We start from the raw sequence: 19,431 nt of genomic DNA, 5'->3' as shown, positions 1-19,431 counted from the left end.
AAAGCATGGAGCCTTACAAATTCATTATTATGGAAGCTTGGAAGGAGGAGCTAGAGATGAAAGACAATGGGAGAAGACCCTGGTAACTTATTTTTTCCAGATCCACCACTGGACAAGGCATGATGTAATCTCATTGATGATGGGTAGGATACCAAAAGAAAAAAAAAAGATGAATGGGTAGATCAAAAAGAAAAGAAAGAAAAAGAGGAATGAAGACCCTGTTTGGAACTGATAAGACTCGAATTCTCAGTTGCCTCACCGTGGGAATCGGAAAAATCCTACCAAACGCCTCGCGGTATCGATGACTCTGTTCACCGTGCAAGACTTACCCACTGTAAGAATGAACGAAGTTTGATTTCTCATACCACAGGTCTCCGACCGTGACTCCGCTACCGCATCGTGTAGTCACAGAATGTGTATCCAGCAGGGCCTAGAGCCCTAGATATAGGAATAATGGGAAATACTATACTTCAAAAATCAATTTGCAGTGACCAAACTTCACAGTCTGGGCTCAGTTTGATTATGTATATTTCTTCTTTCTGCCACTTTATAATGATAATGTTTTCCATCTTCCGTTTTTCACCATCACTCTTCCTAACGTACCACAGTTTTGGCATTCCTCTGACGTCGGCAACGTCCAATGACCACCTGCAAGTTGGTGACACCTTGCCTCATTTGCCATGCTCGACATCTACCATCCCAACGATCGCTTAAACCCACGAAAGCACATCATCATCTCTGGTAATCCCACCCTAGCCTGAGGAAAAAAAAAAACTTATGGGCGACATTCAAACCTCAGTCCATGGTTCAAAATTTCAGCGAAATTTCATGAATTTCGATAATTTTGTGGGCGGCTGGAAGGAAAAAAAATCTGAAATTTCGTATTACACTAATACATGTGCTATATAATATAACTCTAGACTTATATTTTACACTCCCTTCATTTTAAATTATAAGAAGTTTTGGTTTTTTTTTAATACGTAGCTTTGTGCTATGCACTTAAATACACACGGTTCTAGATACGTAATAAAAGCAATATATCCAAAAAAAAAGCTAAACTGTCTTATAATTTGGAATAGAGAGAGTATTATAATTTGGAACGGATGGAGTATTATTTATGTTGCACATAGGTGTGTAGTCATAAATCATTCTAATATTTTGTTTAGATTTATTTTTTAGAAAAATACACTTTGGAAAAAAAAATTGCATTCTCGAGAACAAATAAAGACTCGCTGACAATGCATAACTTCTAGTAGTAGTATGTTTGTGTTTTTTTTTTCACACAGGACTCCAGACAGACACCGAGGTCAAAGGCCTAGATTTCCAGCACAACGCAAGCCTGCCCTCGCCATGGACAACCCCAAACCCTCTGCTGAAGAGCCCAGCCAGCATCCTGCCCTGCGCGACGCTGAAGCTGCTCATCTCGCAAGCACTAAACCCCTCCAGCCCCACGCTGCAGGCCCCACCTGTCACAGACCCACACTGGTACTGCCCCACGGCGTCCTGGATCCTCGGCCCCAGCGTCTCCTTCTCCACGAGCGCCAGGCACGCGCCGTAGCCGCCGTCGCGGAAGCAGCTCGCCAGGGACTCCAGCACCGCGCCGAAGTGGTGCAGCGCCTCCCGGAAGAACTCCGCGAAGGAGAAGCCGGCGCCGGCGCCGGGATTTCGGCCCATCCTGAAGAGCTCCTCCTCTGTCGTGATCACCAGCTTTGGCCGGAGGATCCTGACGACGCTGCCGGCGAGCAGCAGCTGCAGCCTGGTCAGCGAGCTGTAGGACTGATCCGTCGTGTCGCACGAGACGATCACCGAGGAGCCGCCGCCGCCGTTGCAGCAGCTCGTGGCGAGGCCGTGCAGGTCCTCGTCGCTGCGCAGGTGGAGGGAGCTGTACTGGAAGGGGACGTTGAGCAACGCGGCGTACTCCGAGAGCCGCCGCGCGGTGGCCGCCATGCGCTGCGCGCCGGCGCCGGCGTCGGCCGTGACGAACGCTTCCGTGAGGCGGAACGGCTTGCAGCTGCCGTGGCGGGTGAGGTCCGACATGAGCGACGCCCACTGGACGCCCTCGCCGACGTTGAGGTCCACCACGTGGACGGCCGGGTCGTCCGCGGTGGCTTCCAGGATGGCCTGGTTGGCCGTGAAGTGAGCGAACTTGATGAACGGCGACAGCTCCTGTAGCATCCGGTACGCCGGCATCCGGTTCCCCGGCGCTGCTGCATCAGCAATCGGCCGGCATTCGCCGGAGATCCGGGACCGTAGGCCCCGGGCGAAATAGCAAGCCAAATGGTCAGATGAGCTGACCGGTGCTGCATCGATCCTTGACAAGATGGCCGAGGCGCTGATCGAGTCCCTGGACTCGACTGCCCTGGCCCCGGCGACGAGAAGGTCGCCTAAACTGCTCTCCTCCATGAACTCCTGGACTCCCAACAGCAGGCTGCCATTTTCTTGAAGTCCCAGCCTCTGATTGGAACCGTCCAATGATGGATCACCATTGGAGAGCTCATCTTGGAGCAGCAAGACATTGGCTTCTTGGATCAGCATGTTCATGAGCTCATGATCTTGCTGCTGCTGATGATGATCAGGGAAAGGACCGGCGTTGCCATCACGCATGTTGCCATTCTCAAGGGGGATCAGTACCTGAGGAGACCACAGGAGGTAGCTGCCCTCCTCATGATGTGTGGGGAGGGGGATGAGAGGGGAGCAAGGGTATGACATGGTCTCCATCTGGTTGCTATCCTCAGGAAGAACTCCCAGGGACCTGTGGTTTCATACAGCTTATGTACACAATGAGGACAGAAGAGGGTTAGGACCATTTCTCAAGAGGATGGAATTTTATATGTGGACCTTCATGGATTGTGTAAGCTAATTTGTCTCACCATGGAACCCCCCAAATTGGGGCATTGATCTACACAAGATGCGTGGCTTTTGTACAACTCTGTACCTACTTCAGATGATGGATGATGTGTCACTACTGTGTCATTTTCCTGTTCAATCAGAGTGAAACAGAAACAAGTTCCTGGAATGCTTCCTGCTAGGTGTCAGCATGTGATAAGGTTCTGAATCATATGCAGGATGTATTCCATGCATCTTGCAACAGCCATGACAAGTGGTAATGTTGATAATTGTCCAAAGCAAGCCAAGTTGCAACCATAAGAAGAGACATGCCATTGCAGATTTTACCAGTCTGGCATGGAGTCAGGGGTTTGGGAGAACTGCAATGACTAAGTAGATATTCTTCATTCAGCTCCAGAATTTTAACGTTGTAGTCTATAAGCAAGCAAATTTACATAAGACTAGATTTTTACAGAGAAAATACTTAAGATCAGGCCAAGCACATTTACTTTCTTATGCCTCTATGCACTGTACATAAACCCTTTTTCTCTATCCTTAATTGAAAGGCAGAGCTCCTGCCATTGCGTTCAAAAAAACTTTCTTATGCCTCTGGCTGTGTCCAGTTTTATACTGATTGGCCAATAAGCGTAAGACACAAACCAGCTTCCATGCCCAATTCTTTTATGTGCAAGTGTCACCAGCCATTCTGTACTGCTGTTGCAAATTAATATTAAACTCTTTGCAGTTCCATAATGTAGTTGGTACGGCATTGATTCTAACGCCACATCAATTTTTAAGAGAGATGCAGGAGAGGTAGCCAATAGAATGTAACTGGAAGGGAACAATGCTGCTTGTCTGCAGGGGTAGAGTTGATGCAGAAAGGGAACTCACGCAGAACAAATGTGGGCCACTGAGATATTCTTGGTTCCGAGCTAGCTACCTCTCGTTTTTCACAGCAATCTGCACTGGAACTCTTCTCCCTGGTAATTTTCAATTACAGTTAGCTCAAAAAAGACTGAAAATCTGCAATATAATTTACATGCTGAGATTAATGTGAGCAGTATACTGAGGTAAGATCGAATAAAGAGGCCCAGATGTAAAAACCACAAACGTTAGTGATAACCGTAAAATGGAACCATAAAAGAACAGTTTCTTGCTCACTTGTCAAGTGGCACAGAAATGGTGGCATTAGAGGACAAGCTGAGATGTCATCGTCCAAGACGTCAACAAGGGGTGCCTTGTGATTAGGCCTGTGTCAGTACTCCCATGCATTGTTTATCACCAAGTATTAGCTTTGTTGTCATGATTAACCAGAACAATAGGGATATCAAAGTACAATAAAACAAACATGAACAGTTGGAAAGTGAAGTATTTATTCTTTTATAACAAAACATTCTTGGCAGCTTAGAACATATGCAAGCTATGCACATGAATTCATAATTTGTTTTGTCAGTGAAGAAAGGAAGAAGCTTACTGTAATTGTCACAGCCATGAACCAAACCAGGAGGAAATCCATGATACGAGTTTATAGACCAGTAAATTCTGAAGAAAAAGTAACATCCGTAACGACGACTTTCATGATACCATTATTTGTAGAGCATGGCAGTAATTATCTTGAAACCGAGAAAAGAAATTTACGACTGCAGAATCCATGTAGTATAGGTTTGACTGTTTACCATGCTTATGAAATACTCTACCAACAATGACATCAAATGAGTCAAGGCCGGCCGATGGAGACCTTGGTGCCATCCTAATGGTACCAGAGAAAGAAGCGAAACAATATTTGAGAGAACATAACAAATCATAAATGCAAACCTGGACCAATGATTCCACCAGACCAATGATTCTGATTGAAAGTCATGGAATCAGCATATTGAAACAATTTTATATGATATACAAACCTAGTTGTTTGGTTCTCCCAGGGCAGGCGCCAACATGATGATCACAGAATCAAATAATTAGAAGAATTTAGTAGAGATTTCCATATTAAAAAACATGACTTGATATGGTTCTTCAAACACTTGTCAAAATGTGACTGGCAGAAAATTTTTAGTGGAAAACATAGAGTTCTCGAGGGGAAATGCAGGATGCGCCATGTAGGAAGGAAAATGTGACGGCACAATAACCTGTTGCCATCTATTTTATATGGTGCTCATCTCCTTCTAGGAGTGCTAGAGCTTCTGTCAACATAGCCGGATTTGAGTCCTAGGTCCAGCTGACAGCCTGTTCGTTTGGCTGTGGCTTGTCGTGAACGATCGTAAATTTTCAGCCGGAACAGTATTTTTCTCTCACCCAAACCAGCCAGCAGTACTTCTTCACGAACCAGCAACGATACGAACCAGCCAACCGAACATGATATACTAGTCCCCCTCACCTTGTGGAATGAGTACCACAATTCCAATCAATTTTCGAAACAAGAAAGCCCAAAAAGAATACCTGAAGCATAAATGCATAATGCAGCAGTCTGGCACCGTATGATATATGTACCATTAATCTGAAGGACAGGCACTCAAAGATGCGAAGTATTGAGCAACAGGCAAGTTGACCTAGAAAACAGCAGGAGTTTAATGACTTAATGAGCTCTGAAAGTGAAAGATAGTTTCAGTCACTCCTTACAGCCACTAGATTCAGAAAGCGAATTCATTAAGATCGCACGAAACAAGAAGGCTAAATTGCAGCAATGAAACTTACAACAAGCTGATAATCCTCAGTAAGCCAGATGATTCTTTTCAATGATCTAGCAAGCTATACGATCGCTTCTTAATGAAATGGCACACAGATTTCCAGCGTAGTTTGAGAAAAGAAAAGGCTAGATGATCGATTTGATCATCCTAACAAATTCAATGCATGAGTAAGAAATAAGGCTTTGGAAGCTGCAAAAGAAAATAGCAAGGCAAAATGCTGTAGTGACATGTTTGCCATAAATACATGGCCTTTGGTTCCTACTGCTTTGCCAGCCTAACCTGTGATCCTGCGCCAACATGATGAGGGTGAGTGCATCCATTCTGAACAGCTAATGCAATGAAAAGACATTCTTAGAGAAAGCATTCACTTTTGTTTACTATATTGCCTTTGATTTCTCCACCTGCACTTCAAAAACAAGTGTCCTTAATGGTGTGCCATCCAGTGTGATAGTGAAAGCACATTACTAATAGAAAAAGGAGCCTGTTGTAGTGCTGTTCCTCAAAACCATATACGTATGGTGAAATTTCAGATCATGCTATGATATTGGTTACTGTGTCATGGCCGATACTAACATGGGGAAATTCAGGAATTCCTGTTAGTGCTGGTGCTATATACTTGAACCTACTAAAGCCAGTTTCTAAGTTAATTAGCACAAGTAACATGTTCCACACTTTCCTTAAGAAACTTTTACTAACAAACCTTTATGCAAAAATCATCCAGGATTGGCAAATGGCAATGATACTCAACACCTAAAAACTAGCAGGCATCAGCTGCTCTTATATGGGGGTGGTAATCCTATATCCAAAAAATCATTGCATAAAAACCTTATTTGAAACACCGATATGGTTTTGTTTTGTAAATACAACTTATAAAGTAACATGAGTCAAAAGAATGTGGTTACCGATAGCAACCGAAGAACAAACAGAAGTGGCCCCTTTGAGCATGCCCCACCTTGGTGAAAAAAAGAAGAGCAACATGATGAGGTCCTTTTATTATATATAAAAAAACACAAGTGCAATTGTCCACTCATTTTGTGAAAGTAGATAGTTTTGTCCAAATTAAAGGTTAAAGGTCTACTATCGTTACAGAAAGGTGAGATGTGAGAAGTGTCAAACGAGAAACAAAGGTGAGATGTGAGAAGGAGCATCGTCATATTCACATCCCATCGACCTCCAGGATGATGCTGTTTCTGATTTGTCAAATGACTGAGAGAGACCAGCCACCAACCTGCCTGAACGGTGAGGTCCAGGCAAAGTATTATCTCAAAGTATATCTTGCCTTTGAGCTAGTATGCTACTGCCTTAGGTAAAACCGTTTTTTTAATCGATCCTAGGTAATAATAACTCACTGGTGTTTAAGAATGGTCAAATCTTTTAAACTCCGCTCTATAAATAAGTTAACAGGTATGTCTACATGTATTCATCTCAGTTGGTGATTTAAACATGTGGTTTTACATACAGTGTACTAATATGCAAAACACTTTTATTTTGTGATTCGAGGGTGCAATCATTGGTGGCCTATATGGGCCACCATATTCCAGTCATCGTGTCTTTTGCCACTATTACTTGATTATGACTTGACATGCTAGCCCTAATTTCACGTTATCGCCTTGCAAACTCTGTATCCCACGCTACACTACATAGTAGCTCTAGAACGCAGAAACCCGAGTCAGTGAAGGGCACACGATGGAGCACAACAATGACAGGTAACAATAGCCATCCACCATGAAAAAAAAGCTAAACATTTACATAAATTGTTAAAGGTAGTTAGTTCAGTCTTACACATTACACCAGAAACCAGCAAAGAAGAAAACAAACAGCATTTTGACATACAGGAGCCACTTTCAGATTAATGATGATACAAAGAGGAGCTAACTACACTACCAATGAGGCATATGCATACATTGTACATTAGCTATCATTACAGTGCTGAACTGCAGTTGGTATATGATGTAATATTGGCCCTGATATTGTCCTCAAATGAAATCCATGGAGTCGTTTAGGGACTGACCACTGAGCGACTGCCCCCCATTTGATGGACTCTGGTGACGATGGTTTTGATTGTGATGCTGAGCCTGGTGGCCACCAAAGTATGACATCTGCTGCTGCTGCTGCTGCTGCACGAAATAGGATGGGATCTGCTGCTGGAGTCCACCATTGAAGGGGTTCCCATTCATGTTCCCAACTTGTCCAGCAGCTATCTTAAGTCGCTGGACTTCTTCTCGCAGGGCTTCATTCAAAGCTGCGTGAGGTAGCAAACGAAATATTTCAGTGAGCTGATTCCCTAAATAACTAGGAAATTACAACTGTTCTATTTCTTTAGTAACAGATAAATAAATTCGTCAGCATAACCAAAGATCTTGGCAGTGAAATTTTGTGTATCAAGAGCAATCAAAGATGACAACCAGGAGATCTAAAAATGTTTCAAAGGAAGAACAGCGCATACCGTCTCGCAGTTTAGCTTGCTCTTCCATGGATTGCAACCGAAGCTTGAGCTCTCTGTTTTCAGTAGTCAGACCAGTTGTATCCCTCTGGGTTTGAAGTAAAACGCAGTATGTCAGACATGACAATGTTATATATGTGGAGAACAAATAAAAGGTTGCATCATAAAATGGTAAACATATCCAGAAAAGGGTATAAAAGTCGTTGGTTGGCAGTCTTCAATAACAATACCCTACCAAATATTCTCAGGCGTACAAAAGGGAGGTTATGCAACAGCAACATGAAAATATCAATAAAGCAAGAGTGCAAGACTATTGGAAACATTACTCCAATACTGCACAAAAAGAAATTACTAAAGTGGGAAATGTTAAACCTGCAAAAGTATACTATTAAACAATAATTAATTATTTCGGAACAAAAGCAACATATTCCATGACACTCGGCATGAGATAATGCTAGCTCTCAAATCACGCTAAACTAACTATATTCCTTTGGAAGTGTTGAAGGTCACATACTGGATAAAGATAAAGACAGGACTTATAAAAAAGAAAAGATAAAGGCAGGACACCTTTCATTATATTGTGAAAATAGGCCCTACCAGTAGCAAATAAAAAGCAGTTTGGAAGTTCAAGTGCTACATGAACAATAGCAAATCACCAAGATGAATTAGGCCCAGCAATCTCATCACCAATCCTCTTATTTCTTTCTTTATTTAGGGCATAGTGTTACTCCTGGGAATGTAAGCTGACTATCCTTGCCAAACTAAATGGTAGATTACTAGCCAAATTGTTCTTGATAGAGAAATATCTTCTGTCTGTGGCCACTTAATCTTCACCTTAACACTAAACATCTGATTCTATCCACTTCAATCAAATCATACTCTGAAATGGAGCATCAATGGCCCATTTGTGGTGAGTAGTGACCTATCGGTCCCCAAACATCCGCTTTTACCTCTGAAGACTAATAGGCACATTGAAATATTGAATCCTACCAACTTCATTTGCCACGCCAACTATAATTCCATAGGCAGAAGTGCACACAAAGGAAATAAATGCTTAAGCTCTAATTACATCTTAAATACCAATTTATACACATGTGGCCTGCCTCCATGCACCCAAACGTAAACACCATACAAATTTCCATAGAAAATCCAGAGAAGATTTGAGAATCTTAATAGCAAACTAATTTAACATGCCTTTCTAACTTGCCATTAACAGATCAGATCAAATTTTAGTGCACACTCAAGTCACGATTTATTCTCGATACACAAACAACGCCTAACAATATGATACATTCAAACACTAGGCGCACAAGTATAAATGACCATACATAAAATAGGCTTTTCCCAATATCGAGATATTTTTTTTCAGACATAGGTTGCATACTTGCATCTGCATCCTTTTCTGGCACGTGCATTAATTTAGAAATGGTCAGTAATTAGGTATATAGCACCTTTCATTGCACTTGCTTCAATCCTAAACAACAATGTTCTGCAGCTAAGTGGCTCACAAATGCAAACTGAAATGACTAAATTGTCACAAAAGTACCAAAGCCCAATCCCAGTTCCCAGTATCAACTCATGTTACATGGCATTCTACATTCCTTATAAACTGCTGGGCTCTGGCAAAAGTGGAAATAATAAAGCTACTTCAAAGTGATTGTTCCATCAGAAAATAATAGTTTTACGAGTTTAATTTGAAAACAAACCAACTAATTGACTCAAAACAGCAATAAATAAATGTACTCCAACCAAACATGAACCAAACTCCCACACAGAAATCGACACAAGCACGCAACCAAAAGCCTATCAGAAAGATGAAGCTGATTTGGTGTAATTCTTCACACCAATTCTTGTCGAACTTAATTGATTTTGAAACAAAATATAACCCCATACCTGGAGCAGTGTAAGCTGTGCTGACAGCGTAGTGGCCTCCGTCTGCAGAGTCTGGACCTTCCTCTCCAGTTCACTAGTGTACTTGATCTTCCTATCCTTTGACCTAGCTGCGGACTGCCTGTTCGCCAGAATCCTACACGACAGCACCATCGAAAACTCAGCACAGATCAACAACCCCTGGATAGGGGATAGCTCGGAGACACCACAGGAACCAAAAAATCGCGCAATCATTGTCATTAAAACGAGGTAGATAGCTCAGATGCCATAGCACAATACTAATGCTAGAAGCAATCAGTACTAAATTCTCAGGACTCTTGCTCCGCACGGTAAATTACTGTGCTGGATAAGGATTCTCCTTCCGGATCTATCTAGGAAGCATCAAATGCCAGAAATATTCCCCACCTCTTTGCGCGCTTGGGGTCGATGAGCGCGAGCTCGGCGATCCTCTCGGCGGGCATGGCCTTCTTGGCGTAGTCCGGCAGGCCGCCGGAGAGCGCGGACTCGCCCTCGAACGGCGAGTTGGCCCCATCCATGGAGCCGCTCCTCTTGTGCCCGGGCCCACCCGAGGCGCTCCCGCTGGGTCCCTGGAACGAGAGGCCCTCGAAGAAGGCGGCGTCGAGGGAGAGGCTCCGCGTGTGGGCCCCGCCGCCGGGCGGGCGGGGGGCCGGAGCCGGGGCCGCCTGCTGCTGCTGTTGCTGCAGCAGCGGCGGGGGCGGAGGGGTGGGGTCGGAGGCGGCCGGGGAGTCGTCGGAGAGGGAGGGGAAGTCGAGGTCGGAGAAGGAGAAGTCGCCGTCCGGGTCCAGCAGCAGGTCCGCGTCGGGGAACCGGAGGAACGTCTCCGAGTGCGCCCGCCGGTGGTGCCCCCGCGCGAAGCCGTCCCCGCCGCCGCCTCCCGTGGACGGCGCCGGCGCCGCCGGCAGCGCGAAGCGCGGGTCCATCTCAGTCGGCGCCGGCAGCGAGGCCAGAGAGCTAGCTCGCACCCTCGCGGGTGGTTGCGGCGGGCTTGCGCGGCACGTGGTCTCGCTCGCGTGGAGAGAGAGAGAGTGTGTGTCTGTGCTGTGTGTGTGTGATCAGCGCGGGGTCGGGTTGGTGTCTTGGTGCGGGTGGGCGTGGCATACGTGTGAGCCGGGAGCGGGGAGCGATGCCGCCGCGGCGGCGACGGTCCACGGAGAGCGGGTCAGCCGGGACACGTATCCCGAGGCGGACGGACGGCGGGGACCGGCCTCGGGTGGTGAGGAGGGTGCATGGAGCGCGGTGGGAATCCCGGGGTGCTGTGGACGGGGAGGTGGACGGCCGACGAGGGGGAGCTTGGGTGGGCTCGGTGCATGGGCCAGTGGCTCTACGGGCGCAGACTTCGCGGGAGACCGGGCCGCCACCACCCTAGACAACGGCACGTGGACTTGGTCCAGGCAAGCTGGAGTCCGCGAGGGGGGTAAGGGTGTCATTTCCGCGAGGGAGGAATGCCATGCCGCGTTGTCCCTATCAGGCAGCCGCGTGCTGCTCCTGCAGAGGGCGCGGGCCCCGGGCCCGGACGACTATTTGGCGATGGCTTCCGGCGTCCGCTCCTATGTGGTGTGGGTCCCCACACGTTTTGGGTCCACATGCCAGTGCGAGTTCCGTGACTGGTGCCCCCTGTGTCGTGTCAGTTGGATGGCGGTTGAGGGTCCTGCGGTTTTGAGGAGGCGGGGCCCAACGCATACGGCCAGCCATACGGGGCGCACGGCGCACCTGCTGTAAAGCGTACGTACTCGTACGCGGGACGCCGACCGACCAACCCCCACGGCGCCGGCGGCAGTTGCAAGACATGCGCGGTGGTGGAACGATCCCAAGGTGTCAAAGAGGCATGAGCTTGCACTGCACCGCTGCCTCCGCCCTCCAACCTCACCTTTTCTTGAGCAATTTTTTTTTCTCTTCACTTGATGATCAAAGAACGCTCTAATCCTTGTGAAGAAAGAAAACAAAAAGAAAGCTCTAAGACTGTCTCCAATAACGCGACCCATCCCCAAAATTGCGTCGCGCACAGTGTTTTGACCGCGAAAAACAAGCTCCAACGGAGTAGGCAAACACAACACGCATTTTGCGTCGGAGGCGACGCGGAAGGCAAAAAAGCGTCCTCCCTCCGCGTCTTTGCATCTCCGCCAGGCCCACCACCACAAGCACCACGAGGAAGGGGACGACCGGAGCTCAACACGGTGGCCTCGCGGCAACTCCGCCTCGCCGCGGCCAGCATCGAGGGGGGCTCCGCATCGCCGTCCCAGATCCGCGCCGCGCCCCCACCGCCGACCCGGATCTGGGGAGGGCCACCATGGCCGGGTGCCTTGCCCGCTCGCAGGCGCGAGATGAGGGAGGCGCGCTGTAGCACCGTCGCCATGTCCGCCGCCGCAGGAGGATGCACGCCGCCGGTGCGGAGAGGAGCCGCCCGCCTTGGCTGCCTTGCCGAATCTGGACCCACTCCCCTGCCGCCGGTGATGAGCAGCGTCGCGTGGGGGCGGAGGTGCTCGCTGGCGCTCGCCCAGCGCTCGCCGGATCTCGCAGGGAGGGAACGCCGGAGGGAGGGAGGGAGGGAGGGGCGGAGGTGCTCGCTGGCGCTCCCGCGCGCTCGACCGAGGGAAAGAGGAACTCCGGCCGGGGGCTGGGACGGGTCCGCGGCGGGAGCAGGGTGCGGCCAGGGTTGCGCGAGGGCGTTGCACCGCGCGCACCGTGTGGCGCGTAGGATCGGCCGGTGTGGCCGCGAGTCCGCTACGCGGAGGGCAGGCCGGGGCGGCGGAGAGGACCGGAGTCAGCGCAGGGGGAAGGGGGCGTGAAGACCGGGGTGGCCATGGACGCCGTGGCAGCGTCGTTGGATCCGTCCGTAGGAAGCTTCGAGGTCGCGCTGTTGGAGATCGAAAGTTTTGGGTTTGCTACTTTTTACTGTACCGTGACCTAAACTCTAATATGGGTCTCTATTTTAGGTCCGGACGTTGGAGATAGTCTAAGACAAAGTGATGATGGTGGGAATTTTATTTTAATACTTCTGTATAGGATATAGGACGGGGGCAATGGCAATGGCCTTAATATTTCACCACATTTGAAACACAATATATTCGTTTTCAAAATCCTCTTCATGAAGTAGTTCTAAAGCGCTAGCAATGTCGACATACTTTGACCTATGCAATGCAATATTAGACCAAAATTCTTGTCTCAAGACTGCCACGCGTCGAGTCAAAAAAAATATACACATCATCACAAGATGTGTTGTATGGAAGAATGCCATGGGCCGGATTGTCAAACTATGTCTGGTACACCGTACAATTCCCATTTGTTCGAGGGCATCGAGCTGCTTCATGCATTTGGTACTGATCTTTGTCAGATCTCACAAACACCTTGTCACGCAACATGTTGTTTCAGGATACGTCTTCCATTGTCTGCAACCAAGTAGCCACGGAGACCATGGAATTGATAGCTACGAACCTTCGGCTTCTCCGCTTCGCTTATAAGCCATGACAGTCAATAAATAATATTTTTCTCTCACATCAAATCAATTAATAGTACTTTCAGTTATAATTTATAAGTCAAACCAGCCCGAACGAACGGGGCGCTTGTCTTCAAAATTTCCTTATCAGAGTACACCTCAATTATTTGTCAAGTGTCTGTTGCATCATCACTTGGAATCCTTCAAATTGCTTTGCGAGTTAGCACTGCACTCGCATCATGAGTAGAGAAAAACAAATTTTAAAAATTTTGGTGGATCTAGATACCAACTGTTAGTCTGTTACACTATATAGGTACTATATAAAAGGAGATTTAGGGCTAGGAAGAGCGAACTAAGAGAGCATGTCTGGATCTAGGTAGTTATTAAAATTATCTCTAGTGGATCTAAATACTACCTCTAGTAACCCAACTAATTGGTTAGAAATGAACTAATCAAATAATAAAAAGTTGTTAGCAGGTTACGGTGACTAAATACAACTAACTGTATTAACTAGAGAATCCCAAATAGAGCGTGTATAATAGCTCAGCTAAAAAATATAGCTTTTCGTAGCTAGCAACAAACGGTTTTTTAGTTAAGGTGACACAAATGCCCCCATAAAGAAACTTGTGGTAATTCAGGCGGCCATGTGGCGCGCCAATAAAAGAACTTGCATTGTAACAGCATCAGCCTCCATCTTGGCTCTATCCCGAAGGACCAAAGACTTCCGTTCCCAACACACACACACACACCACCTCTCTGCTTGACCTCACATCAGATAAAAAAATGTCGCTCACATGCTGATGTTGAAAGAATAGTTTTTTTATTAGAGTGAGCAACAGAGACAGGTTTTTTATTATCGGCTGGTTTGTGGGTTGGTTTGGGCTGGCTGGTGTTGATTTGTTGTGAGAGAAAAACATTGTTAACTGGTTGAATAAGCCTGACTGAAACCAACAAGCGAACAGGGTGTATGTAACACAATCATGAACCAACCTAATGACCAGGACCTTGAGTATATATTACATTCATCCCAAATCTTAAGTCATTACAACATTCGTAGAGTCAAAACATCTCAAGTTTAACCAAAATTATGGAGAAAACTATAAAATATTGACTTGCAACAGTACACATGTGCCTGCTGCTACGGTACGCATGCGGCTGCTGCTGCACAAGCATGTTGGAGCCGCCGCGCTCGATTCGCTTCCCGCGCGCATGTGGGGACCGCTGCGCCCAAGGGGGACCACTTGCAATATACGTTTGAAAACAACTGAAATATTTGAAACATACACTTGCAACATACGTGCATAGACATTAAACATATGCAACACCAGATTTACTTTGCAACCATTCAAATAAAACATATGCAATATACATCTGAAACGCATGAAACAAACGGTTGTAATGTGTACTCATCTACTTGCTGTCGCCCAATGGAGGCTCGTTGACGCAAAGCTCAACGCTAGCGCAGAGGTCGCCCACAGTCCACAGACCTTGGCCTTGCGCAACGCGAGTCCGGACAGGAGGCGCGGTGCGGTGGAGCATAGCACGAGGCGTGGGTAGGGGTGCGAGACACGAGGCACGAGGCGCAGGGTACACGAGGCGCGAGGCGCGGGAGCAGATAGGTACGCGCAAAGCGAGGCGTTGGTAGGGGCGCGAGACACGAGGCGCAGGGCGCAAGGCGAAGGAGCAAACAGGTACATCTCGTCCGATGGATGGACACTCGGTAGAGAGCATTAACGAAATACAAATACTCACATGTTGATGTTGATTTTGTCCAAGTTTAGTCGAATATATATGTCGGGTTCATAAACCCGGGGTCCCTAATGGACCTGCTCCTCAGCAAAGGCTCGGCCCAGCAGATAACGTTGCGAACGACCCACAACTCCTAGGCCAACCCAAAAGCCTAAACGACAGGCCAAGGGCGATCCAGTCTCTGACCAGAAGGCCTGGCCAAAGGAGGAACAAGCGCTCGCTTCCAACTTCGGCCCGCCTCTCCGACTGGAAGGCCTGGCCAAAGAGGAACGGCGCTTGCCTCTGACTCTGGCCCACCTCTCCGATCAGAAGGCCTGGCCAAACACTGCTTCCAACTCCGACCCGTGTCTCCGACCGGGAATGCAACGCTGCTTCCAACTCCGACCCGCGTCTCCGACCGGGAATGCACCGAGCCTCTGTTTACAGCTCTGCTCCGACTAGCGCAGTCGGAGCCAACTAGGACCAACCGACCGGGGATGCTCGCTCGGTGAGGACCCAAGAAACGAGCGGAACAAGTATGGTAGGGCACTAAAAGGTCCTTGTGTGGTTTTGGTAATTGAGTGACAACCTAGGTGGACTAATTGTGTTTATATGAGATACACAGGTAATTAGTCCACAAGTACATGTGTGTGAGCAACATATGCCATGAAGGTGAAAATGGCTTGGAGATGTTGCAAAGCTCACACATGTGATGATGAAGGAGCTCATTGCACATGAGACATGACATTGAGTCATGTGATCAAGGTGGAGAAGATCAAGACAAGACTTGGCTTGATGGACCGGTTGTAAGCGTGAAGGGCAAGTCGGAGGCTTTAGAGGAATAGACCGCGTGGCGGTGAAGCTTGAGCAAGACTTGGCGCCGATGGACGAAGGCAACGGTGAAAACAAGTGAAGTCAAGATCGATGAACCAATATGATCACGTGATGATATGAAGTGGATCATATCATTATTGATCATGTTGGTGCATGTGTTGCATCAACATTGGAGGAGATGGAATGGAATGCGCAAGGCAAAGGTATAACCTAGGGCATTTCATTTCACCGGTCATAGGTGTGTAGAGAAGTTTATGACCGAATTTAGGATAGATGGCCGTACTATCAAGAGGGGCAAACTTGTTTGCATATCGGTCATCTAGTGCCACTCGAGTGATCTAACTTTGCATCGTTGCTAGGATCGAGTGGCGTGGCAAGTTGAGTGGCTAACACCCTTGACAATGTTTGTGAAAATATGCTAACACATGTGCACAAGGTGATACACTTGGTGGTTGGCACATTTGAGCAAGGGTGAAGAAGATAGAGTCGAAAAGAAGTTAGTTGCGCTGGTTACAGAGTGACCGGACGCGTCTGGTATAGTGACCGGACACGTCCGGTATGTGGCGACGAACTCAGTGACCGAACGCGTCCGGTGTGAATAAAAAAAGCAGTGTTCGATAGAGCAGTCGATCAGACGCTGGCAGCGTCCGGTCCGGTGTAACCGGACGCGTCCGGTCATCGGTGGGTGCTTACTGTACTCGACTGGACGTTGAGGCTCAGCGTCCGGTTAGTTTCTAACAGACGCGTCCGGTCGGCCTAGGAGGCTTACTAGACTCGACCGGACACAGCGGCTGAGCGTCCGGTTGTTTCGTGCTGAGCGTCCGATCGTCTTGTCAGAGAGCCGTTAGAGGCAACGGTAGGACATGTGGCGGTCAGATAGCTACCGGACACGTTCGGTATAGCGACCGGACACGTTCGGTATTCATGATCGGTGCGTCCGGTGCTGCGTCTGGTCGACCCGAAAAATGCCCAGTGAAGGGGTAACGGCTAGTTTAGCCCTTAGGGCTATAAATAGAAGTGGCCTTCGGCCATGGCCGGTGCTGAGCACCTTGGGGGACTTTGTATCCATGCTTGAGAGTGCTTAGGAGCCCTCCATCTCACACATACTTGATAGTGATTATCTGATTGTGTGAGTGAGTGATTCTAGTGCGATTGCATCGTGAGGTTGCATTGAGTGGCACTAGGTGATCGAGTTGCAAGCCGATGGTGCTTGTTACTCTTGGAGGTTGCCACCTCCTAGATGGCTTGGTGGTGGTCTCCGTCGAAGCCCGCAAGAAGCTTGTGCGGCGCTCCGGAGAAGTGCTTTGTGAGGGGCATTGTGCTCGCTCCACGGGAGCCGCGAAGAGCAACTTTAGTAAAGCGTGTCATTGAGCTACCCTCACTTTTGGGGTAGGTTCTTGTGGCACCCGACGTGCGGGCTTGGTAGGTGATGCCAATTAGCCACCGAACCACCAAGTGAGCAGTCGACACAACGGGGACTAGCGTGTTGACAAACACGTGAACCTTGAGAGAAAAATCATCGTATCAACCTTGTTCTTCCCGTTGGTTTGCATCCCTGTTACATAAGCTTGCAATTATTTTTATATACATTAAGCTTGTGTTGTTACTCTTGTAATTAGTTAGCTTGTGTAGCTTACTAGTTACCTTCTTACTTGTGTAGCATAGAAGTAGCTCCCTTGCGTGGCTAATTTAGTTTGTGTAACCTTGTTAGTCACATTGCTTAGTTTGTGTAGCTAAGTATTTGCGCTCTCTAATTTGGCATTGGTTGCCTTGTTATTGAGCATTGCTAGTGAGCTTAGTTGGCTTTGTGCTTTTGCTTACTAGCATGTGTAGGAGCTCCCTTGTTGCTTAAAGTACTAGTGGCATAGGTTTGTGTGACCTTGCTACTAGAATTGGTTAGGTGAGCTCTAGCTAGCCCAACACCTTTGTTGCTTGATTAGTATCTTTGGAAGGTGCTAGAGAACATAGATAGAGGGGTGTAGTCTTGGCTAGACCGATCGTCTTAATTCTGCACTTGTTTCGGTTAGCCGACACGATTAATTTTAGAAAAGACTATTCACCCCCTCTAGTTCGCCATCTCGACCTTACAAGTGGTATCAGAGCCCGGTCTCTCATTTGTGGTCTTCACCGACCCGAGAGGATGGCGGCTTATGGGCTAGATGTTGATTGTCCACATATTTTTTATGGCACACACTTTACACGATGGAAAAATTGGATGATATGTAATTTTAAGTATGTATGCCCTCAAATGTGGTGGATGGTAGATGTAGGCTTTTCTCATGTGTTGGATGAAGATAATCTAACTCAAGCACAAGAGAAATGCCTAGATCTCGACATCCATGCTACTAACATCATGTATAGATCTTTGCATGATTGCATATTTGGAGAGATCATGGACATAAAGACCGCCTATGAGATTTGGAGTTATCTCAATGAGAAATATGGGATGGTCTCCGATGATGATGATGATGAGCCCAAGGAGGAGGCACATGAGTGTGTTGAGCATAACCATAATTTGGTGATTGTGGAAGATTGCTCCACCTCATGGTCAAGTGATGATGATGATGATCGATCAACTACAAGTTCACTTGACAAGGTTGATGATGATGCCACAAGTGTTGCAAATGATGATGCTACCCCATGCACACTTGTTGGTGATGATGGTTCATGCTCAAGCCATGATGAAGATGCTACTACAAGCTCTCCAACTACATCACCACATTGCTTCATGTCACAAGGTGACACCAAGGTATCAAATGATAATGTGGTTGATCATATTGATTCATATGATGAGCTTGTTAGTAGACTTGCTAGCATGACCATGTCTTTAGAAAATGAGAAAGCTAAAACATTGAAATTAGAAAATGAAAACTCATTTCTAAAGAACTCTTGTGAAGAACATAAGAAATTACATAATGCTTATAAATCTTCACTTGATGAGCTAAAATTGAATCATGAGACACTACTTGTATCTCATGATGAATTATTAGAACAACATGCTTCTCTCATTAAAATGTTTACAAAGAAACTTAAAAATAATGAGAGCTCATCACATGGATCAAATGATAAATTTCAAATTATTGCTAATCCTTGTGATGTAGGAAAGAAGCATGTATCCACCTCTTGTGATGAGTTATTAGATATGCTATGCTCTTCACAAATATATGCTTGTTCTACTTCTATGTCTTGTGAGACTAACCTTTTGAAGGAGAACAATGAGCTCAAAAATGAAGTGAAGAAATTGAGCAATAAGTTAGAGAGGTGCTACAACTCTCAAGTCACCTTTGAGCACATGTTGAAAACTCAAAGAAACTATGGTGACAAGTGTGGCCTTGGCTTCAAGAAGAAGATGACAAAGGGCGAAAGAAAGAGAAAAAGGAAGATGAAGAAGCTACAACAAAGAAAGCTCTCTCATACCATGTGCTACCAGTGTCATGAAGCGGGACACCTTGCAAATGGTTGCCATAACATTGAGAAGCTCAAGAAGATAAAAGAAGAAGAGAGGCTCAAGCATATCAAGTGCTTCAAGTGCCGCACTTGGGGTCACCTTACCTCAATGTGCCCAATCAAGC

At 46.9% G+C, this 19,431-nt stretch overlaps 2 protein-coding genes across 18 annotated transcripts; both read right to left on the bottom strand.

Moving 5' to 3' along the window:
- Positions 1-1,278: 1,278 nt before the first annotated feature.
- Positions 1,279-6,463, bottom strand: LOC136506427 (protein NODULATION SIGNALING PATHWAY 2-like). Of its 17 annotated transcripts, none has more exons than XM_066501355.1 (3): positions 3,988-6,457; positions 3,718-3,806; positions 1,279-3,540 (listed from the first exon to the last, which is right to left on the bottom strand). In XM_066501355.1, exon 3 carries the CDS (start codon positions 2,716-2,718, stop codon positions 1,279-1,281), a length of 1,440 nt encoding a protein of 479 aa, XP_066357452.1. In that variant the 5' UTR covers positions 2,719-3,540; positions 3,718-3,806; positions 3,988-6,457. The 17 variants fall into 17 exon arrangements, with proteins under 17 accessions (XP_066357452.1, XP_066357454.1, XP_066357451.1 ...); XM_066501357.1 differs by having other exon boundaries at positions 1,279-3,537; XM_066501354.1 differs by having other exon boundaries at positions 1,279-3,806; positions 3,988-4,076; positions 4,301-6,457.
- Positions 6,464-7,238: 775 nt separating this feature from the next.
- On the bottom strand, positions 7,239-11,059 carry LOC136506785 (transcription factor VIP1-like). Its single transcript, XM_066501676.1, has 4 exons — positions 10,249-11,059; positions 9,847-9,979; positions 7,957-8,041; positions 7,239-7,752 (listed from the first exon to the last, which is right to left on the bottom strand). The coding sequence occupies exons 1-4, from the start codon at positions 10,782-10,784 to the stop codon at positions 7,487-7,489; spliced, it is 1,020 nt and encodes a 339-aa protein (XP_066357773.1). The 5' UTR covers positions 10,785-11,059; the 3' UTR covers positions 7,239-7,486.
- Between the last annotated feature and the right edge of the window lie 8,372 nt (positions 11,060-19,431).

This window comes from Miscanthus floridulus, chromosome 15 (assembly GCF_019320115.1).
Source record: "Miscanthus floridulus cultivar M001 chromosome 15, ASM1932011v1, whole genome shotgun sequence".
Taxonomy (NCBI): domain Eukaryota; kingdom Viridiplantae; phylum Streptophyta; class Magnoliopsida; order Poales; family Poaceae; genus Miscanthus; species Miscanthus floridulus.
The sequence above is the reverse complement of the archived record's forward strand: the minus strand, read 5'-3'. Positions and strand labels throughout refer to the sequence as shown.